Raw genomic sequence first — 23,638 nt, 5'->3', positions numbered from 1 at the left:
CTTTAGAATACAAAAGGAATAGTTAAATATCCCAATGTTCAAAGATCTTCAAGAAATCACTTCACTGCCAGAATATGAACTTAATGAATTAAAAAACTATTGTAACTTTATGAACTTTTCCTACCAATGTATACTGAATACTCTCGAGATCAGATTTTTTTTTTTGACTCTCTACTCTGAAAGGTGAGAAAGTGAGCATTCCTTCTCCACCTCCCATTTTTATTGTTTATTATCATTTTTCTTTTTTTTTTTTAACATCTTTATTGGGGTATAATTGCTTTACAATGGTGTGTTAGTTTCTGCTTTATAACAAAGTGAATCAGTTATACATATACATGTTCCCATATCTCTTCCCTCTTGCATCTTCCTCCCTCCCACCCTCCCTATCCCACCCCTCCAGGCAGTCACAAAGCACCGAGCTGATATCTCTGGGCTATGCGGCTGCTTCCCACTAGCTATCTACCTTACGTTTGGTAGTGTATATATGTCCATGCCTCTCTCTCGCCCTGTCACAGCTCACCCTTCCCCCTCCCCATATCCTCAAGTCTGTTCTCCAGTAGGTCTGTGTCTTTATTCCTGTCTTACCCCTAGGTTCTTCATGACATTTTTTTCCTTAAATTCCATATATATGTGTTAGCATACAGTATTTGTCTTTCTCTGACTTACTTCACTCTGTATGACAGACTCTAGGTCTATCCACCTCATTACAAATAGCTCAATTTCGTTTCTTTTTATGGCTGAGTAATATTCCATTGTATATATGTGCCACATCTTCTTTATCCATTCATCCGATGATGGGCACTTAGGTTGTTTCCATCTCCGGGCTATTGTAAATAGAGCTGCAATGAACATTTTGGTACGTGACTCTTTTTGAATTATGGTTTTCTCAGGGTATATGCCCAGTAGTGGGATTGCTGGGTCATCTGGTAGTTCTATTTGTAGTTTTTTAAGGCACCTCCATACTGTGCTCCATAGTGGCTGTACCAATTCACATTCCCACCAGCAGTGTAGGAGTGGTCCCTTTTCTCCACACCCTCTCCAGCATTTATTGTTTCTAGATTTTTTGATGATGGCCATTCTGACTGGTGTGAGATGATATCTCATTGTAGTTTTGATTTGCATTTCTCTAATGATTAATGATGTTGAGCATTCTTTCATGTGTTTGTTGGCAGTCTGTGTATCTTCTTTGGAGAAATGTCTATTTAGGTCTTCTGCCCATGTTTGGATTGGGTTGTTTGTTTGTTTTGTTATTGAGCTGCATGAGCTGCTTGTATATTTTGGAGATTAATCCTTTGTCAGTTGCTTCATTTGCAAATATTTTCTCCCATTCTGAGGGTTGTCTTTTGGTCTTGTTTATGGTTTCCTTTGCTGTGCAAAAGCTTTGAAGTTTCATTAGGTTCGATGTTTATTTTTGTTTTTATTTCCATTTCTCTAGGAGGTGGGTAAAAAAGGATCTTGCTGTGATTTATGTCACAGAGTGTTCTGCCTATGTTTTCCTCTAAGAGTTTCATAGTTTCTGGCCTTACATTTAGGTCTTTAATCCATTTTGAGCTTATTTTTGTGTATGGTGTTAGGGAGTGATCTAATCTCATACTTTTACATGTACCTGTCCAGTTTTCCCAGCACCACTTATTGAAGAGGCTGTCCTTTCTCCACTGTACATTCCTGTCTCCTTTATCAAAGATAAGGTGACCATATGTGCGTGGGTTTATCTCTGGGCTTTCTATCCTGTTCCATTGATCTACCTTTCTGTTTTTGTGCCAGTACCATACTGTCTTGATTACTGTAGCTTTGTAGTATAGTCTGAAGTCAGGGAGCCTGATTCCTCCAGATCCGTTTTTTGTGCTCAAGATTGCTTTGGCTATTCGGGGTCTTTTGTGTTTCCATACAAATTGTGAAATTTTTGGTTCTAGTTCTGTGAAAAATGCCAGTGGTAGTTTGATAGGGATTGCACTGAATCTGTAGATTGCTTTGGGTAGTAGACTCATTTTCACAATATTGATTCTTCCAATCCAAGAACATGGTATATCTCTCCATCTATTTGTATCATCTTTAATTTCTTTCATCAGTGTCTTGTAATTTTCTGCATACAGGTCTTTAGTCTCCTTAGGTAGGTTTATTCCTAGATATTTTATTCTTTTTGTTGCAATGGTAAATGGGAGTGTTTTCTTGATTTCACTTTCGGATTTTTCATCATTAGCGTATAGGAATGCAAGAGATTTCTGTGCATTAATTTTGTATCCTGCAACTTTACCAAATTCATTGATTAGCTCTAGTAGTTTTCTGGTAGCATCTTTAGGATTCTCTGTGTATAGTATCATGTCATCTGCAAACAGTGACAGCTTTACTTCTTCTTTTCCGATTTGGATTCCTTTTATTTCCTTTTCTTCTCTGATTGCTGTGGCTAAAACTTCCAAAACTATATTGAATAAGAGCGGTGAGAGTGGGCAACCTTGTCTTGTTCCTGATCTTAGTGGAAATGCTTTCAGTGTTTCACCATTGAGGATGATGTTGGCTGTGGGTTTGTCATATATGGCCTTTATTATGCTGAGGAAAGTTCCCTCTATGCCTACTTTCTGCAGGGTTTTTATCATAAATGGGTGTTGAATTTTGTCAAAAGCTTTCTCTGCATCTATTGAGATGATCATATGGTTTTTCTCCTTCAATTTGTTAGTATGGTGTATCACATTGATTGATTTGCGTATATTGAAGAATCCTTGCATTCCTGGAATAAACCCCACTTGATCATGGTGTATGATCCTTTTAATGTGCTGTTGGATTCTGCTAGTACTTTGTTGAGGATTTTTGCATCTATGTTCATCAGTGATATTGGCCTGTAGTTTTCTTTCTTTGTGACATCCTTGTCTGGTTTTCGTATCAAGGTGACGGTGGGCTCGTAGAATGAGTTTGGGAGTGTTCCTCCCTCTGCTATATTTTGGAAGAGTTTGAGAAGGATAGGTATTAGCTCTCCTCTAAATGCTTGACAGAATTCGCCTGTGAAGCCATCTGGGCCTGGGCTTTTGTTTGTTGGAAGATTTTTAATCACAGTTTCAATTTCAGTGCTTGTGATTGGTCTGTTCATATTTTCTATCTCTTCCTGATTCAGTCTTGGCAGGTTGTGCATTTCTAAGAATTTGTCCATTTCTTCCAGGTTGTCCACTTTATTGGCATAGAGTTGCTTGTAATAATGTCTCATGATCTTTTGTATTTCTGCAGTGTCAGTTGTTACTTCTCCTTTTTCATTTCTAATTCTATTGATTTGAGTCTTCTCCCTTTTTTGAGATCAGTTTTTTGAAAACTAATAACAAAACATTGAAAGGAAGCATAAAGAAAAAAAGAGAAAGCTGTTCCATCAGTGAGTCTCTCTAGGCTGCAAATGGTACGTGAACACAGCGCAGACACCCGAGGTGCCAGGAGCCCACGTGTGGACTCAGGGAAGGCCGGGGTGGGGTGGGTGGAGTGGGCATGAAGACAAGGCACAGGCCCAGCTGACTCCTGCCTGAAAGCCAAGCTGATGGTTTTTTAAAAGCTCACGGATACCACCACTAGGCTACAAATAAAGAAATGGAGAAATTTTTGATAATGTCAATAATTAGATCCAGAGTAATTCTAAACACTTTTTAAGAATATCTCAAAAATACCAAAACTGTTAAACTTATCATTATGAAAAATTAGTTGAGAACATAAACAAAATCTCATTTTAAAGAGTCAATAATCTGAGGCAAGCGACAGCTCTTCGGCACAAATGAAGGGTGAATGCAAGCCATTTATTCCAGTTCATGAGAGAGGCCCAACCAAAGGGGAAAAAGAGCCCTAAAACATCTGTTAAGAGGCTCATACACCATGATCAAGTGTGATTTATTCCAGGGATGCACACAGATGGCTCAACAGCCACAAATCCATCAACGTGGCACACCACGCTAACAAAAAGGATAAAAAAACCACACGATCATCTCCACATATGCAGAACAAGATCTGACAAAATTCAACAGCCATTTGTGATAAAAACTCTCCACAAAGAGGGTACAGAAGAAACGTCCCTCATCATCATAAAGGCCACGTATGACAAACCTAAGCCGACATCATACTCAACAGTGAAGAACTGAAAGCATTTCCTCTAAGATCAGGAACAAGACAAGGATGCCCGCTCTCACCAATTTTACTCAACAAAGCCAGAGCAATTAGGCAAGAAAAAGAAATAAGAACCGTCTGAATCAGAAAATAAGGGAAACTGTCACTATTTGCAGATGACAAGATGTTACATACAGAAAACCCTAAAGACTCCACTAAAAAAAATGTGTTAGGATAAGCCAATCCAGTACGCTTGCAGGGTGCAAAACCAATAACAAAAACATGTTGTGTTTCTATACACAGGTAATAAAATATCAGAGACATTAAGAAAATAATCCCATTTACAGCCACATCAAGAAGAATAAAACACTTAAAAATAAATTTAACCAAGGAGGTGAAAGACCAGTACACTGAAAATTCCAAGACACTGATCAAAGAAACTGAAGAAGATACAAATAAATGTTATTTTGTGCTCATGGACTGGAAGAATTGATACTGTTAAAATGTCCATACCACCCAAGGCAATCTATACATTCACTGGAATCCCTATCAAAATTCCAATGGCATTTTTCACAAAAATAGAACAATTCTAAAATTTGTATGGAACCACAAAAGAGCCCAAGTAGTGAAAGCAACCTTGAGACAGAACAAAGAAAAAGAACAAATCACTCCCTGATTTCAAGCTATATTATTGTACAAAGCTCTAGTAATCAGAACAGAATGATATCAGCATAAAAACAGACACACAGATCAATGGAACAGGATAGAGAGCCCAGAAATAAACCCACACATATATGGTCAATTAATCTATGACAAAGGAGCCAAGAATATACAATGACAGAGAACATATAGGACGGTCTCTTCGATAAAAAGTGTTGGGAACACTGGACAGCCACGTGCAAAAGAATGAGAATGGATCACTACCTTACACCAAACACAAAGATTAACTCAAAATGGATCAAAGGCTTGAGTAAGATCTGAAACCATAAACTCCCAGAAGAAAATATAGGCAGTAAGCTCCTTGACACTAGTCTTGGTGATGAGTTTTTGCATCTGACAAAAAAGTAAAGGCAACAAAAGCAAAATAAACAAGTGGGACTGCAGCAAACTAAAAGCTTCTGCACAGCAAAGGAAACCACCGACAAAATGAAGAAGCAATGTGTGCAAGGGGAGAAAATATTTGCAAACCATGTATCTGATAAGGGGTTAATATCCAAAATATATAAAGACTTCATACAACTCAGTAACAACATCTCCTCCCAAAACAAAAAACAATTAACAAACGGGCAGAGGATCTGAATAAACATTTTCTAAAGACATACAGATCACCAACAAGTACATGACAAGATGCTCGACATCACTAATCACCAGGGAAACGTAAATCAAAACCGCAAGGAGGCATCACCTCACACCTACCAGAATAGCCATCATCAAAAGGACAAGAGGTATGTGTTGGTGAGGGTGTGGAGAAAAGGGAACACTCGTGCACTGTTGGTGGGAATGGAGATCGGTGCAGCCACTATGGAGACCGGTAATGGAGGTTCCTCAACAATTAACACTAGAGCTACCGTATGACCCAGCAATCCCACTTCCGGGTGTATATCCGAAGACAATGAGAACCCTGACTTGATATGATATCCTCACCTCACGTTCACTGCAGCCTCACTCACAACAGCCAAGGTATGGGAGCGGTCTAAGTGTCCACTGATGGAAGAATGGATAAAGGTGATATAGTGAGAGAGTGTGTGTGTGTGTGTGTGTGTGTGTGTGCGCGCGCGCGCGCACACCTGTATCTGTGTATACACACTCACAGGAATATTATTCAACCATAAAAATGAAGGAAATCTTGCCATTTGTGACAACATGGATGGAACTTGAAGAAACCGTGCTCACTGGAATGTCAGACAGAGAAAGACAATTACTACAGATACCACCTGAAAAACACAACAAACTAGTGAATACGAGAAAAAAGAAGCAGACTCACAGACACAGAGAACAAACTAGTGCTTACGACGGGGGTGGGGAGAAGGGCAGTACAGGGGCTGTGGGATGGGAGGCGTAAACCGCCGGGTGTACCACGGGCTCAAGAATATGTTGTACGACGTGGGGAGCAGAGCCAATATTTTGTAATAACTGTAAATGGGAAGTGACCTTTGAAAACTGTATATAAAAAAACAGTAACAACAAAAAAGCCAAGCTCACAGATACAAACATTGGTGGATACCAGAGGCAGGGGTGTCCGGATGATGGGGGGATGCCAAAATGGGTCAAAAGGTACAGGCTTCCAGTTTTAAACGAATTAAGTCCTGGGGATGGAGTGTACAGCACAGCCACTACAGTTCCTAAGACTGTGCTGCAGAACTGAAAGCTGCCAAGAGGAGATCCTGAAGTTCTCATCACAGGAAAAAACTGCGTAACTACGTGTGGCGATGGACGTAACTAGACTTACTGTGATCATTTCACAACACATACAAACACTGAATCACTATGTCACACACCTGAACTAATATGCCAATTATAGCTCATTTAAGAAATATACATACATGTGTGAGAAAAAGGAATACATGAGTTATCTACCTAGAAATCTGCGTAATGGTTTAACTTGAGAACGGTATTAATTTTTATAAAAAAGGAAAGTCCGTTCTACTTTATGGATGTACGTGTAAGTACTGGTATACTCAACCACTAAGCAGTTTTGACTAGTTTTGCAGGAAAAAGATGTAATAAAAATAAAATGTCACAGCAGCACTACCCCTCAATGAGACGTTCTCCATGTCCTTACACGAACTCTGCTTTCAGCCAGAGACAAGACAAGAATCAACAACTGCAGGCCTCCAGAGCAGGAACCATTAAGGCAAAAAGCAGTAGGAGACGGGATGTTCTCACCCAGGAAAACATCGCCCACAAAACTGAAGCGCCGACTGCAAGAGTGGGACAGAGACAGTTTGTAGAACTGTGTTTATGACAGTAACACTGCCAACTAACACCATCAAAATAAATACGACATAAAACCTAGAAGTAAAGCCCAGTTGCAAATAAGAGGCAGTAATCGTAGGCACTGCTGATAGACGATACACACCACACCAGAAGAACTGCTCACACGGTAAGTTCTCTGGAGAAACTTCCAAGGAATAAGCGTGAGGCTATTAAGCGGCGGGGGGGGGGGGGGTTACCCTGTCCAGGTGTCTGGTGCTGAAAGGAAGAAACGGGGCGAAGGAAAGCTGCTAATTAACATGGAAACCCTTTCAGCAAGACCATCTGCTGAAGAGAAGAGCCAGTGGGAAGGTCATGATAAGAGACAGGAAATGGGGAGACGGCTGGTAAACAAATACAACCTGAAGAAAGGAATTTAAAAAACCTGGTCCTGCCAGACACAGTAGGGAAGGACGGGTTTATCACGCGTCCAGTTTAAAGGTGGAGACAGGGACCTTCCTGTGAAGTACAGACCCACGCCGGTTCTTTCGGGGACTAAGGGCTCGGTCACTTGCTGAACCCTGGCACTGGAAGGCGAGACGCTGGGACGTCAGATCCCCACACCCGCACGGCAGTCCCTACATCCACCCTGCTGACGCGAACGTGCACGAACCACAGAGCGTCCACCCGGGAGTGGTGTTACGTCTTATCTGCACCAACCGCGACTGCCCTTCACCCTCTCCACCGCCAGGATTCAATGTGGACAGAGTGAGAAGAGAGGCCAAGACGTCCTCAACAGCCTGGCAGCAGCCGTCAGGGTAGAACTCCTAGTGCCGACAGTGAGCTAGCGAAGGGCCAGCACGAGGGAACGGGAACGATCCCCACGTGGCCCCAGGTGGAAGCTCTGCGCGGTTTCACGCAGGAAACCACGGCACAGGAACGAGGAGCGCCACCCCTGGGATGCTACGTCTGTGCTCTCAGCAGGGCCGGAGGAAGCTACTGCCCCTGTCTTCCCAAGATCCACACCCTAGCAACCTGTAAGACGGGTAATAAAGTCACCGGGCAGTACATTCATGAAAAAAATGTTATCAAAAAGGAAGTGTTACTCCCTTCCCCTCAGAGAAGTTTTCCCAGACGGTAAGGAGTTTCCTTTTCTAGCACCAGGCCCACGTTGCAAGTCCTCAGACAGGCACTAGGTGGAGCCAAATACCTTGAATTCCTTAACGAAGAACAACGTGTTTCACTACTAGTAACAGAGAAGGCACACCTCAACGAAACACCTCGGTGATGTAAGGCTCATTACACACAACACCATAATTCAAATAAAGTGTTGTTTTAAAGTATCAGCTAGGGCTTCCCTGGTGGCGCAGTGGTTAAGAATCTGCCTGCCGATGCCGGGGACACGAGTTCGAGCCCTGCCCTGGTCCGGGAAGATCCCACATGCCGCGGAGCAGCTAAGCCCACGTGCCACAACTCTTGAGCCTGCGCTCTAGAGCCCGCGAGCCACAACTACTGAGCCCGCGCGCCATAACTACTGAAGCCCGCACACCTGGCGCGCCCATGCTCCTTAACAAGAGAAGCTACCGCAGTGAGAAGACCGCGCACCGCAACGAAGAGTAGCCCCCGCTCGCGGCAACTAGAGAAAAGCCCGCGCGCAGCAACGAAGACCCAACGCAGCCAAAAATAAATAAATAAATTTATTTAAAAAAAAAAAAGTATCAGGTAAAAAACAAAAACCAGCCACAACTTCCAATTTCAAGATGAAGTCAAGACCTTTCTTTCTTCTTGTTCTTCTCTGAAACCAACCCAAATCAACAAGAACCTGAACCACAAACCACAAACTTTGAAAAGACAATAAAACATATAATCTATGGCTAATTCATTTCATTTTCAGCATGATCACAACACTCTGGAATTCTTAAAGGTGATGGATGCTCCTTACCCAGGCCTCTGTCTGGGACCCTTCGCCATCAGGCCTCCATCCACGGATCTCTTGGGCAGAGCGTGGTCCTGGCTGGGGTCCACGAACTTAAACACATGGGACACCCCAAACTGCACCTTCATCCCGCTGTGCAGCATCGTCGTCTCCGAGATGCGCTGCCCGTCCACGTAGGTCTCAGCATCCATGCTTCTCGGCGTGACTGTGACCACTCCATCCATGTTTGTGAGGTCACAGTGATGGGGCTCAATTCCTGAACCAAACAACTAAAAAGAAAGGAAAATCAAAGGAACTTCCATCATCAACTACAGAGGATTTAAACACTGAATTTTAAGACTGTAAGTCCCTCTTTTATGATAAATATAATCTAATAAACTCTGGATTTTTGGTGCTTTCAGGAAATTTTCCCTTAATTTATTAATTAAATAAACACTGTCAAAATAACTGAATATTTTCACCATCCAGCAGCTTGATTTAAGGGGTACCACAACTCTGCATTAAAAAGCATATGGGGGCTTCCCTGGTGGCTCGGTGGTTAAGAATCCGCCTGCCAGTGCAGGGGTCACGGGTTCGAGCCCTGGTCCGGGAAGATCCCACATGCCGCGGAGCAACTAAGCCCGAGAGCCACAACTACTGAGCCTGCGTTCTAGAGCCCACGAGTCACAACTACTGAGCCCATGTGCCACAACTACTGAGCCCACGTGCCACAACTACTGAAGCCCATGCGCCTAGAGCCCGTGCTCCGCAACAAGAGAAGCTACTGCACTGAGAAGCCTGCGCACCACAACAAGGGTAGCCCCTGCTCACCGCAACTAGAGAAAAGCCCGCGCGCAGCAAAGAAGACCCAACGCAGCCAAAAATAAATAAATAAAATAAACAAATTTATTAAAAAATAAACAAAACGTGGTCATCTTGAATATTAGACAATTAATGGGTAAATCTACACAGATCATCAGGGCTACAAATCCCTGTTCACCTGTTTTACTGCTGTGCTGAGGATGGGGTTAGAACTGAAAATGACATTAGTAATCGGGCCCCTCATGCCACAACTGAGAAGTGAGAATACAGAGAAAGGGACATCTGCCCACGCCCAAGCCCCAGGAAGCGAGCAGCCCTGCCCTTCCCAACGCACAGGCACGCTAGGCTCTGCTCTAATCCAGCCTGAGCACTGTGGCTCAGCTAACACTTTAACTATACTTCACTGAACGCCTCCTACTGCGTGTGCGACCCAGTGACAGGCACTTCCACGTACGTTATCCCCCTTAATCTTGTAAACTTGAAACAACCTATAAAACCATCACCATCTTTTGGAGAAAAGCAACAGCCCTGGAGGTCTGGGGGGGGGGGTGGGACAGACACTCACACTCTGCTCTGTTCACAATGAAGCAGAGAAGTGACCCAGAGCAAGCAAGCTGCTTCCATTAAATACAAAGGCTTTCCCTCCCTTCCACTCACCCGCAGCGCGGCAGGCCCACACGCTGCCCTATGACCCACCGAAGCGGCAGAGCGGCAGCCGGACACGCACCTGGATGGAGCCGTCGTCGAACTTCTCTGTCCCAACCTCAGTGACACTCAGCTGAAGGCGGTAGAGCTTCGGCTTGTCTCTGGAGTCGGAACCATCTGCGACGAGAGAAGGACAGGGCTTCACTAGCCAAGTCGAATGTGCTCATCATGTTATTTGAAACAAACAAGCAAACAACAGGTTACCTTTGAAGCAACACTACTGTTCTCAATTCTCAGGATTTCTATTCAAAGAACTCCCCAAATTTATATCATGCAACTTAAGTAACTGAATACACAAAATTCAACGTAAGACATACGCACATCAGCTTCTGTTTAAAATATAATTCAAGGTACTAACACCGTCATTCATACCGACGTTTTCTTATCACAGAAAAAAACGTTTCCCCACCACACGGTCCTGGACTTGTGTCTGACTCTAAAGAAGACGGGGAGACCCTCCTTCCAGACCGGACCTCCTCACAGACCGCTGGGCACAGCGGAGCTACTGATGGAAGGAGTATGACCTCCCAGCTCACCCCGGACCTTCGGGACCAGACCGCCCCCAGGGATGAGGCCCCAGCGCGTGTCCCCACGTGATTCTGACGGCCACCCCTGGCATGAAGCTCCAGTAAGAACTGCCGTGAAAAGTGCTCACCTCCACGGAGTGGAGCTGGGGTGAAGGACAAAAGGAGAGCCTGGGTTTTTTACTTCTGTGTCATTTCATACTTCTGGGAACTGCTGAGATGTTTCCCTTGCCTGCGCATCACTTTGTCTGATGGGCTGGCTTTGGGGGACCACAAGAGCTGCGGCCCCTGCCCACTGACCCCCGGATGGGCTCCTCCTCTCCTCACCTGCCAACCCACCCCACCTAACACAGAGGGTCATTCTGATCTCAGCGCTATCGCACCGGGGGACACGGGCCTCAGCACTCACGCGCCAGGACACGGTCCCAGGGCCGTGACAGCAGCAGCCTCGCTGTGCCCATGCTGTGCAGGTCCCGCTGCCCCAGAGCCTCAGCGACTTCAGAATCGCTCACCGAGCTGCAGTTAAAATCTCTAGTCCCCAGGATCAGGAGTGTAAACACTGCAGTGTACACAGAGTGCAGACTGCTAAAATCTTAGCGTAGTGTGGTCTCAACTCTCACAGACCGAAGACACCAGGAACATGGGTGTGCAAGCTGTTAGAACGGTTGCTAATTTGAGAGTGCACAAGATAACACGCTAACCACAGGTCTGCAGCGATCTCTGGGATCTGGGTGAAGGTAAGACGAGACTGAAGCAGCATTCGAGAGACACAGGTCTCACAGGCACTGAAAACCGGGCCCCGGGTCTGCGTTGCTCCACAGCTCATCCTCAACAGATCTGCTGGCAGCTGAAGCCTCGTTTAAATAACTTTATTTCAACTCCAAGCACTGATCCAAAACGGGGCCTCGGAGTCACGCGGGGCTTTCCCTGGACAGGACCCAGTTCCCTTCTAGACCTGCTGAGCCCAAATCCCTGAGGGATGCTTACCACTCTGCTGGCTGTAAACACCACAGGCAGCCCTAAGGACGGTCCTTGGCAAGAAGCACTCTCCGGCACCCACAGCACCGTGAACCACTTCGTCTCGACCCCACTGGCCGTGTCTGATGAGGGTTTCTGCTTCCTCACCTCTCCCACCCCTGAGCTCCCAGGCGGCTAGGTCTTTAAAACAATCTCTCTACACCTGGTGCTCAGTACAGCGTGCGCTCAATAAAGCCTTAATGTATTAACAGTGAAGAGTTATTAACTAAAAATGCGGAAAACAGAATAATGCGATACGGTCTCGCACAGAATTATACAAATGAATTATAAAGAAAGCAAAAGAAGCAAATAAGTGATCAAGAACAACTGTTTCAATTACAATGTTTAAAAAACAGAAGAGCATGAAAAATATGTCTGTTTAGGGGTGAAAGAAAAATCCACATTCGCTTTCTTCTGAATTTTGAATGCTTCTGAAGGGTACCTTGTGAAGCTAATAAATGGGTATTATATACTTTTCTGCATCAACATTTACAACCACAAATTTAGAAATATAAAAAGGGAGAGATACAAACTTTCTCAGTCTCTCCTTTCTCTGCGACAGAAATCTATCGACAGACGAATCAGAAATAAACCTTCCCAATCCCTTCTTTCTTTCTGCTTCACAGTAATAACAGAAAACAAAGATACCTTTACAGGTATATCCTGAATAACCTAAACGGTGGCCACTCACGTCGTAGATAAAACGGAGTTCTGGGACCTCGGGCAGAACACAGAAACGGAGGCGAGTAATGTTCACAATGTAACTGACAGCTTCTTGTAGATCCAAGGCCCTTCCTCAGTAAAAGCACAGTCATCTCACAGGCAGTAACAAACGTGTAAAACGGTGGCTTAAAACAAAAATCTTAAAACTTTATCCCCTTCCGCAACAGGGATTCTACAAATGCTCTATTTCCGGCTCAAGTGCCGGAGCACATCTCTCCTCACTTGAGAGCTACGACGGACCCGCAGTGCCTCTGAAGGCGGAGATTCATTTTCCGAAGTGACCCTACCACACAGACGAGTGCTTCTTCCAGAGGCTTTAAATGCTTTTTAGAAACATTTTATACTTTTGCCTTAGAAGTACGTACCACGTTCATATGGTGCAAAATTCAAAAGGCACAAAAAGGACATGGTGAACCGCACCCTTCCCCACCCAGAAGCAAATCTTCAGAGTCTATTTTGTGCGTATATAATTACACCTCCCGATACTCATGTTCTTCTTTCTCCTGGCTTGCACAAGCGTTAGAATACCATTTGGGGTTACCAAACGGAATATGCAACATCCAGTCAAATGTCCAACATTTGGGACGCACTTAAAATAGATCACTCTGAGCAAAGCTTGAGAATGTTTTTCAGGACACTTTTGGTGTCACTGCACAGCATGTCTACACATCCAGGCCTGCTTCTGCCTCTGGGCAGCTGGATGGACGACGGCCTGGGGCGTCTCTTGGCCGCCCGCTTGCGAACCAGAGGGCGGGGGACTCACGCGTTTAAGGAGTGCTGACCAGCGCTTCCGTGTCCCAGGTGCCGCGCGGACGCCAGAGGTCTGCGGTGAGAAAGTAAGCTCATGTCCTGGCCCCCAGAGAGCTTACGTTCGCTTACGTTTTAGCGAACCAGTACAACAGGGAAGAAACTGTTTTCGGTACATACCAGGTAAAAGAGGAAACGTATTTGTCTCTCTATTTGCTCCATTCTTTTACAGTGTGAAAGTAACCAACACGTGAAAACATTAAGGAATCCTTTTCAGGAATAAAATAACAACAGAAACTTGTCTTACTCTACTTTATGTATTATATCAAAATAGGTACTAAATATCCCTTGTTTCCATTTTTCTTTAAAAGAATAAAAAACTAAAACTCCAAGTTTGGTTAATATCCAATGAAAACCTGTATGATCAGTTTGGAGAAAATTCAACAAACTGATATAAGATGCCGAAAGGCTGAGTCAACTTTATATACGAGAAAGTTTTGATTGTTACATCGACATGTAAAAAATGACACTTGAAATATAAAAACAGACAAAGGAAGTATTTCCATGTACTATTTAAGATGATAGACTCTAATGCACAAAATCTGAGAAACAAGTTCCAAGTAAGAAGGTCCAGCTGTGCCAGCCAGAAATGATCTCAAGCAGGAGAGCAAGCCGAGGCCGAGGACACCCTAAACCTGCTCACGATGGCAGCGAGCGCCTCGCGAGAACGATACAGACACAAGCGGCACTAAGTGGGTGGCGGCCTCTTCCTCCTCAGCCTCCTGGCGTCACCGGACACGTGGCCCCGATCGGCGCTCCCTCCCCCATCCACCACCCCCATTTCTCCTTCTGTCCTCCTCCCCCCCCCCCCTCCGCCCCCCCCCCCCCCCCCCCCGTGTCTCCCCCTCTTCCTCCTGGGGGCGCACAGGGTCGAAGGACAGGAAAACAGCTCTCTCCCTCCTTTAGTCCAAATTCTCACTTAAAACTTAGCCTGAACAAAGACTCCGGACATTTCTGCAAAATAAGCTGCTATTAAATGAAATGAATCCTGGATACGGAAGAGTTAACTAGATAGAGATAAAATGAAAGTACATTAAACTCTTAAGAAAAGTTATTTATATTAACTGAAAAGCCAACACATCCAGCATCTGGTCAGTTACCGCTGTTCTGCCCGTGAGGTCGTCAGTGCTCGAGATGAGACAGTAGCAGGAAGCGCAGCATCCCCTTTGGAAGCATGCCAGCCGTAGCAGGCAAAGCGACCCCTTCTCCCTGGGGTGCGCACACACGCGCAGGACCCGGGTGAAGGCAGCAGCGGCGGACAGAGGCCACGCAGACACGTGCAGGGGAGAGAAGGAGAGGGTGAGCTGCAGGGAGGCGACTGTCCAGGGGGAAAGGCACGTCCTGCCCCAGCCCTGGGCTGGAGGACACGGCAGCCAGGCTCCGCGCGGCGTGGGCACATTGCTGAGGGGGACACTGAGTTGACAGGGAGTCCCCGAGCAGCAGGGGAGCAGCCGTCTGTCCATGACAGGGAGACCCACCCCGCTCCTTCCCTGCGGAGCACAGCCCAACCCAGAGCAAGGGACAAAAACGACTTCTACCCCCGTCCCTCCAAAAGACAGTGGAAGCACCCGCCCACATCTCAAAAGCCTCCAACGACACCTACAGGACCTCGGCCCAACCCCGGGGACACGTGCTTGGCTGACAACGTGTCCAGGGAAACAGTCTCTCGTGACAAGTCAGCATCCACGAACACAGGGAAACTAAGTCCATTTCACTCTGCTTGCTGACCGGGCTCGGTCAGCAACGACACCTTAAGAAGACAGCGTCACCTGGTGAAGAGAACAGCTCTGGAGTGAGACAGACCCTGGCCGGCCGGGCCTCCACGCCCGCCGCCGCCGCCCCCCCCCCCCCCCCCCCCCCCCCCCCCCCCCCCCCCCCCCCCCCCCGGCACCTGCGAGTGCAGCGCGGAGCTGAACTTCAGGCACCTGCGGGGCGCTGCAGCTCTCCAGCAGGCAGCCCAGGCGCTCGGGCGCGTCAGACTGACGGGGGCCCCGGCTGCCCAGCTATACGGACCACGAGTCTCTCTGGAAGCCACCTGAGTCACCTGCGTACCTACTGCACAGCCTAAAGCAGCAGCTCGGTAAACGCTGACTAGAGTAGCAGAGGGCCGCGAAGGAAGCCGTGTTTTAACAAGTATCTGATAGGTGCCGTCGCCAGTACTTGGTAACCAGTAGGACACAGCCAGCGTTTATCTCGGATCCATCAGTTTCTTACACCGACAAAAAATTTCCCTATGTCTTATTACCCGGGAGGCCGTAAGGATGAAGCAAGCCGTCAAAACGCCAATTCTCACTAGAATCTACGTTCCCACGGTCAGGGGCTTAACCTGTTTTGCTGGTGTTCTCCTATCTCCAAGGTCCAGAACAGTATCTGACACATAGTAAGCATTCAATAAGTACTTGTCAAAGAAATAAATGGATGAATTCTCATCCTGTCTCTGCTACCCACCCAAGTCAACTTTCCACTATTCATGTGAAAATTATCCTATGTCAGCTGCTATTTATCAACTCTCTCTGGGTTAATACTCCTATTTTCAAAAATTTCAGTTTGGGAGAAAACAATCATTAGCTTCTAGCACGTAATGCAAAATCTTGAATGGCAGACCCAAGGCCCAAAGATGATCCTAAAAACTTCTAAGTTCAAAAACAGATGGCTGTCTTCCAGCCGCCGTTCACTGCCTCGGACCACTGAGCACCAAACCCTCACCACTAATCATGTCTGCAAACCACTGTGAGGAAACCAAAGTTTCATGAACTTTTCAGCCGGAGAACTGAGAGACAAGGCAACACTCCCATCTTCCTCATAAACAGCTGATCAATTTAAAAAAACCTTCAAACATAATTAAGCATAAACGCTACTACTTGCAGCACACGGCCACGGACTAATTACGGAGCATCGGCCAAAACAACAGCATTTTCCCTGTGTCAATATAACACGACCCAGCTGTGCCATGGAGACCACTGGACCCCAAGTGCCACATCTAATCATTAGTTATCATCTTGTAAACAAAAATCAATACTCGGGAATCAAAGAGAAAAACGTAATTGCCGCCCAAGGAAACACAGATTATCTACATAACCAGTCTGTTTTTAGCTAACTTTTTCTATAATTACTTACTGAGCTCTATTTAAAAAGCAGTTCTGGGTGGGAGGGACAATACTCTGTTCTTCACAGCATTTTACAATAAAGGTCACATACCATCATTTTAACCAAATAAATAAGAAATGATACAGTTCAGCTGAACGGTAAACAAACGTGTCACACATATATTAAATATGCGTACAAATACGTACACTACATACGATGCGTGTGCATAAAACATTTCCTTAAGAATGTCAATGTATTTCTCTACCTGATGGCTAAGTTATAACAATAGCTTTAGCTTAAGAGAGCTCAACAAACGCAATATTTAGAAGGCTAACATGAACACAAACTTAGTCTATTATAATTTTAAAACTAAGCAAATATCGCTCCTCTTACAGGTGGACTTCTTAGATGTAATTAAATTTAGATATTCTTTTGACACTGTTCATACATGAAGCAACAGTGTGATAAATACACACACACCTGCCTCCATGACGTCTGTCCCAAGAGGACTACATTTCAGTTTCTCATTTTTAGTAGTTAAGTATTTTACAGGGTTATTTTGGAAAAAAAATTTAAAAGGGAGTAAATCATTTAAACTTCTTAAATCCTCTATATTCACTATTTAAAATTTTGTTTTTCGGTATTCATTTCTGTGCATGTGAAGTTTATTTTTAATGCATATACATATTTTAATGCGTATACATATGAATATACATATCCTATAACCTTAATTAAGGGTTTTTGTTTTTTTAATGAATACCCTCTTATGATGGTTACTTTTTAAAATAGATGATCTTAAAAAAGGTTGTCAGTCAAAAGAAAGACCAATTAAAATAACATTCATTAAAAAGAATAACATGTAAAGCTGAGAATGTACATTGGTAACACCTCTCACCTGGGCTCAGCTCTACGAGGTAGGGCAGTTTCTCCGGCGGGAGCGCAGCGCCATAGCCAGACCCATCAACTCGCTCCTTCCCGTGCAGCGGCTTCCCATCCATGTGCTTCTGGCTTTTCTTTGGGATGTAGTCTGGTGGCCTCCTCTTCAGCTGAAAGACTAAAATCCCTAGAACAGTAACACCGTAAATTCGCAACCAGACTCAAGTGAGTGTAGACGGCCAGCTGACTGGCAATCAACTGTTCAAAGATTTATCAAGAAAATGTAATTTAATAACATCTCCCAGGGAATAATTAAGCAAAAGCTTTACCCAATTTACACTTTCCCTCAACAGAGGAAATACTACTCTCTTGACATGTTCTTGAAAACTCTAGCAAGCAATTTCCAAAAGTTATTTTAAATTAACCCCCTCCCAAGCATATCACATGCATGAAAGACAACACTCCAGTTTCAGAATAAATGAATGTTTCTATTGGTAAAGAACCCTATGATCAATAAATACACTCATACACACATGTAATAACACATGCGCACACAAATACACATACATTCTTAGTGAACCTGATTTTATTTAATTCAATTGAATTAACTCAGAATTCAAAGCAATCTGACTTTAATAAAGTTTAGCTTTATACTGTCGAGAAAAGGTACTAAGCAAGTGTATGTTTAAAACTCGCAATCTACACTCAAATATGACTGGCAGTCAGTTTTTATGTCTTTATTAATGCAAAGGCCCTCCACGGAGCAACAGGTAGCTTAAGATGTGTATCTGAAAGCAAGAAAACTCTATTTCAAAAAAAACATACCTTTAAACCCTCACTGCTTTGACGTAATTAGGAGAAATCGTTGCGATAGTGAAAAGTCTGGATTCATTATATGAAATGACTAAATTACTAGACGGTATTTAGGGTTGAAGGCTATTTTCCCTACCACAACAAATCTGGCCAAACAACACCAGTCCATCTGGTCGGCAGGGAAAGGATCCCGCTGCCGACAGACACCCATCTCCCACGTCCTGACACGGTGCTGAAGTCCAGCTTCTTCAGGACACGGTACTCCTGCTGCCACAAAACGGTCTGTGCCAGGTCTCCCACTAGACCCACCAGCAGAGAGCGGCCCTCAGGATGTGGGGACCCCCTAGGAACCACCCAGCAAGTCCAAGAAGGGGGCAGAAACCTGCACAGCAAACAGCCCTCAAAAGGCTCCGCCACGCGCACCGTCCTACACCTTCCAGTAAGTTAAACGACTAATATTTCAAATCGGAGTGTAACGCATCACAGCGGTAATTCTTTGACAAGTAAGACTACTCTTCACCTCTGTCATTCGGCCACTCCCTGAAGATCTGTAAAGGGCACTCATCATCACCAAGGATAACTTCCTCAGCAGCTTTCTCGTCAGAACGCTGGGCCCCAGGAGGGAGCATCACCTGGGAGGGAATAACAGTGAACTGTGACGACACTCAAAAAGTGAATTAGCAGCTATTTAAAAGAAAGAATGTATTGTTTTTGAGGAAATAAAAAAGTCACTGTAGATAGAACTGAATGGGTCAAACACAATGAACAATTCTCAAAAACACTGACAGAAGTGAAGGAAAATAGTTTCCAATTAAAAGCCTGGCCAGCCGGCCGGACCGTCTTCATTCACCTGCTGCTCTGCGCCCTGCTCCCCGGCCCATCTAGCCTGAGTCTGCTTTCTGACAAACTCTCTTTTGGAAAGACTGCACGCGACAGTCAACCTGTGCGTAATTCCTTCGGGAAAGGTGACTGCAGGACCCACCTTTCATAACCAAACGTTTTAATGTGGTCGTTTCATCGAACATGTAACCTTTTAGGGTACAATCATCACATAACAACACAAGAGATTAGCTTTCTTTTTCTTGTAGAAAATTCGTTTTTATGATTAAATTTTAATCAGGTCATTTAGATGTATTACTGGGCCGTTCATTCAACAAATGCTTCAAGATACTGCATTCACCACACTCAAAAATCTGTAACACTGGATTACTCTTTATTCTATGTTTTTACAGCAAACGACTTTTCTCAATCATTCGAGAAAACCCTCTGTAACACAGAGAACGGAACCAGCGGCCGCAGGGCTCTGTCTCCGACCCCCCGCTGACTTCTGCCCCACCGCTCGCACCAACCAAAACACGGTTACAGAAAACAGGAGAAGCCAGGCACTGGCACCTGAGAATTATTTTCAGCCTGGAGTTCCTGTAATAACGTCACCCTAGTAGGCCTCACTCCCAATTAGATCATCGTGTGCATAGACCAGATGGGTTAGACTTCCACAGAACTGTAAAACTTCGCTCCGCACTGCTGCAAATTACCCTAAAAAGACAAGTTTATTACAACACACCCTTATGCTAAAGTAACCAACCTTTCCTCACAGCGTCTTGTATTACATGCAGTATAGTGGGCTTGGAACACACACTGCTTCAGGATCTGACCCTCACTCATCTCTTTAAGTCGCAGTCTTTGTCACGTATCCTCATAGATCCAGTCACACAGAACTTCTCCGAATTCTCGACTGGGCCACGAAACCTCATGCTTCCACGATCCCTTGTGCCTCAAAGGCCCGTCCCCAGCTTTCGGGTCTAGCTAGCGTGCCCTCTCACCTCTCAGCCCAAGTACAACTCCTCCAGGGAGCCTTCTCTGACCTCCGTTCTAATTTCAAGCTCCTTGCCTGTATTTCTTTCTCGGACTCTCTGTCTCCCTTTACTGTAACCTCTTTTGAAGGCAGCTCTTATTTTTGCATCCCAGCACAGTATCTAACAAATAAGAGGAACCTACATATTTATTGAATAATTCACTGAATAGGTATAATAGATGGATGAAAGAGCTACATATTACATGATGGATGAGATGGCAAGGAAACAAAGGATTTCTATCTCAAGGCCAAAACAATAATCAACTCCTAATTTATCCTGCCTGAAGCTTGCGAAAGAAAATGCACAAGAACAGAGAAGAACGAAAACCAAAACTAGGCGACCCTCAAAAGAAATCATCAAGTGATCTCAAAAGGGACCGTCAGTAAAAGCCCCTGGTTAAGGTGTTCTTTCACTTTCTGATTTTCATCAGTAAAAATACGGCAGAAATTAAAGAAAGGAAAAAAATGTTATAAAGTTCACTACCACATATCCTATCAAATGCACCTTTATGGAACTGAGAATTATTTAATAGATTTATATACACTTAAAAGTTAACACTGCCCTGGCGAACACCTGAGCAATCCCAAGTGTTCGGCAGTGGTAGCTAAGCTCCTGCCCTTGGGCTCACAGCCTAACAGGGACCCAGCTGGAAAAGGGTCAGCCCTCTGTTTAGCAATGCAGACCCTATTTATACCGCTGTCTTACTGGTTTTATCCTAAGAACACTTTTTACAGCAGTTATTAACCAAAACTATGAGGAACGTGTATCAAAATCTACCATTGATCCAAGGACACAATTATTCTTTAGGTGTAAATATATTTTCCATACATACACTAATGCTTGCTCCATACTGCTATTTCTCCCAAGCAGGAAAGCAACGAAGCCAGCATGACAACAGGGTCCCCCTGTTTCAAACTCACCTGCAGGAGGAAAACGCCCAGCGTGGCCTGAATCTCAGGTTCTTTCCCTTTGGAGAGAATGCGTGATTATCCCGATGACCTATCCTCCCAACCTCGCCCTCCCAGCCCCTCCCTCCCCAAAGTAAGGCGAGTTTTCAGTCTCTTTCTAATAAGACCAAAAGAAAGAAAAGGCGCAGCAAAAAACAAATACTCATGAGCATCCGTCTATCTTCCTCCACCCTACAATGAAATGAGCTTTGCTGTACTTCTTTCTGATTCTAAATAACACAGGCTCAACGTAAAAAACTCAAATACAGAAAGGCATAAGGAGGAGGGGGAAAAAAATCTGTGAGACAATAAGTATATTTTCCTGATCATGCTTTCTGTAATTACGCATTTGTTTTTTACATAAGAAGGTGCATGGCCTGATCACACGTAACATTTTAAAGTCTCCTGTTCCTCTCCCTCCCCTCATGTAGGTAGTTAAGCTGGTGTGTATCCTTCCTATGCATGTACCTTCCTTGGTGCTCACGTATACATACACACAGAATTTTGTTGTTTGGTTTGATTGTATGGTGACTGTTTTTCCAAAAATAGGGTATTGTATAAAATGTAAATACGTCTAAGTCAACTGGTATTGGTCTAACTCAAAATGTTTCATAATGACAAGGTATTCAAAGTATTCCTTAAGTGATGAGTATTTAGTTTACTGCTATAACACACAACACTGGGGAAAAAAGTTTTTACAGAAATACACTCAGGAATTTACCATTTGTTTATTTTGACGTTATAACTAATATTTACCACCGTACTTCTAAAGAATATTTTCCATCTCAGACATCACCTCCGCTCTGAAACAGGTGCCGCAGAGGATGGCCACACAGCGATCCCCCAGACGCTCCTTCCCCGTCGCCGGGGACTCCCTTCTGCTGTGCTAGAGCCTGTTCTGCGATACCCTGTTCTTCTCTTTCTTGGCCTACGCCACGATTTTGCTGGAGAATGTCCTGCAGCACCTTACTGAGAGAGGCTGCGCGGGTGGTAGATTTTTGCCGTGTGTGTCTTAAAACGTCTTTATTCCAGCCGCCCAGCGCCTGACCCAGGGTATGGCTAGAGGTCGGTTCCCTCTGCATCAGGAAGCGCCGCCTCCCTGAATTCCAGAGTCCACGGCTACTGCTGAAGTGACTGCTGCAACTGTGTCCCCCAACCCTTTATACAAGCCCTGCACCTTCTTCTTTGCGATCATTACCCTCTCTTTTTCTCTAGTTTCCTGCACTTTCACTACACCCTGGTTTGGGCCTTTTTCAAAGCAACTGTCCCATTAGTTAGTGGGCCTTTTCAACCTAGAGACTCGAATCCTTCAGTCCTGGGAGATGGTCTAGCATTGCTTCTTTGGTAACGTCTATCTCTCCATTTCCTGTTGCTTTTTCTACCTGGTCCTCCTTGGGCTAAATTTTAAGATATTCTGCACCGATAATCTGAATTCCCGAGCCCCTCTCTTTTTGTCCTCCGGCAGATTTCCTCCACTTGCTCTTTCATCCCTCCACTGACATTCTGCCCCCACCCCTCATTTACCTGGGCTTTTCAATCCCCAGGAGCCCCCCGCATGCTTCTCCTCACTGCGCTCCGGATGCGCCATCCGCCGAGTCTCTTAGCTCTCCCACACTTCCATCTGCTTTGTCTCTTGTATCTCCGGGTTCTCTGATCTGTCTGTGTTGGTCTGTCTTTCATTTTAGAGGCATTTGCAAATGTCTACTGAGTCTGGGCCGTCCACTCACACTGACAGCGAGTCACAGGAAAGCTGACGGTAACGGCGAGGACGGCTGCTGGACCAGACGTCCAAGGGTCAGTTTCCATACAGATCTTTCTTCTCTGACCAGAAAGTGCCTTCTGGGAGGAATCCTTCAATCTTCTGGGTACAGCCTTCCCCTCCATCCTCCTGCTTGTGGTAAAGACCCTGCTATGCCAGTTACCCCCAAAGCCAAGGCCTCCTCCCCCATCGGTTTTACTCTGGCCTTCGGATGGAGAGACGACGCAGTAGCTGGATGGGAAGGCAGTCTGCTGGAGGCTACTACTGCTTATAAAAACTTTCCACCCAATTTGTTTTCAGCCCAATTTTCAATGCCGCCTCAGAACGTGCTAGAGCCCCTCATGCCTGAGTCCGCTAGGGGCTGGGAGACAGGCAGCTGCGCGCTTCCCCTCGGCCGGCCCCCTCTGCAGGTCCAGCAACTTAGATACTAACCCGCCCGCTTCTTCAGACTCTCATCTACAACTGCTCTGCCGACCCTTCGCTCACTCTCTCTGTTCTCGTGCACTCCCAAAGGGCTTTATCCTTTGTTGTCATCTCAGTGGAATCAAAACGTCTGTTTTCTCACCTATTTTCAGATGAAAATTGGGCTTTATTCATAAAATTACACATCTACCAAATGGTTTTTCCAACTGAATATAAAGTCTCAGCTTTTCAGCAAAAAGAAAAAAGCCATAAAACTCAAGCAAGATCTTTTATTTAATTCTCTCTGTAGCAGCACTAGGAACCACTGCTGAGAGCTTACAGAAGACCACTCACTCTGTCCACAGCCTGGAAAACTGAACACTGTTAGCATTTGGATTCAT

At 44.9% G+C, this 23,638-nt stretch overlaps 1 protein-coding gene across 10 annotated transcripts in view; it reads right to left on the bottom strand.

The window, feature by feature from the left end:
• The window catches only part of AFDN (afadin, adherens junction formation factor), a 138,740-nt gene that overhangs the window by 57,613 nt on the left and 57,489 nt on the right, over nucleotides 1-23,638 (bottom strand). For all 10 annotated transcript variants that reach the window (XM_029223505.1, XM_029223508.1, XM_029223511.1 and 7 more), the window contains exons 7-10: nucleotides 18,794-18,905; nucleotides 17,480-17,647; nucleotides 10,449-10,543; nucleotides 8,927-9,189 (exon numbers count right to left, since the gene is read on the bottom strand). In XM_029223505.1, coding sequence (XP_029079338.1) covers nucleotides 8,927-9,189; nucleotides 10,449-10,543; nucleotides 17,480-17,647; nucleotides 18,794-18,905 — 638 coding nt within the window. The remainder of the gene's footprint in view (nucleotides 1-8,926; nucleotides 9,190-10,448; nucleotides 10,544-17,479; nucleotides 17,648-18,793; nucleotides 18,906-23,638) is intronic.

This window comes from Monodon monoceros, unplaced genomic scaffold (assembly GCF_005190385.1).
Source record: "Monodon monoceros isolate NGI ecotype Baffin Bay Population unplaced genomic scaffold, NGI_Narwhal_1 Super_Scaffold_15, whole genome shotgun sequence".
Classification (NCBI taxonomy): Eukaryota; Metazoa; Chordata; class Mammalia; order Artiodactyla; family Monodontidae; genus Monodon; species Monodon monoceros.
The sequence above is the reverse complement of the archived record's forward strand: the minus strand, read 5'-3'. Positions and strand labels throughout refer to the sequence as shown.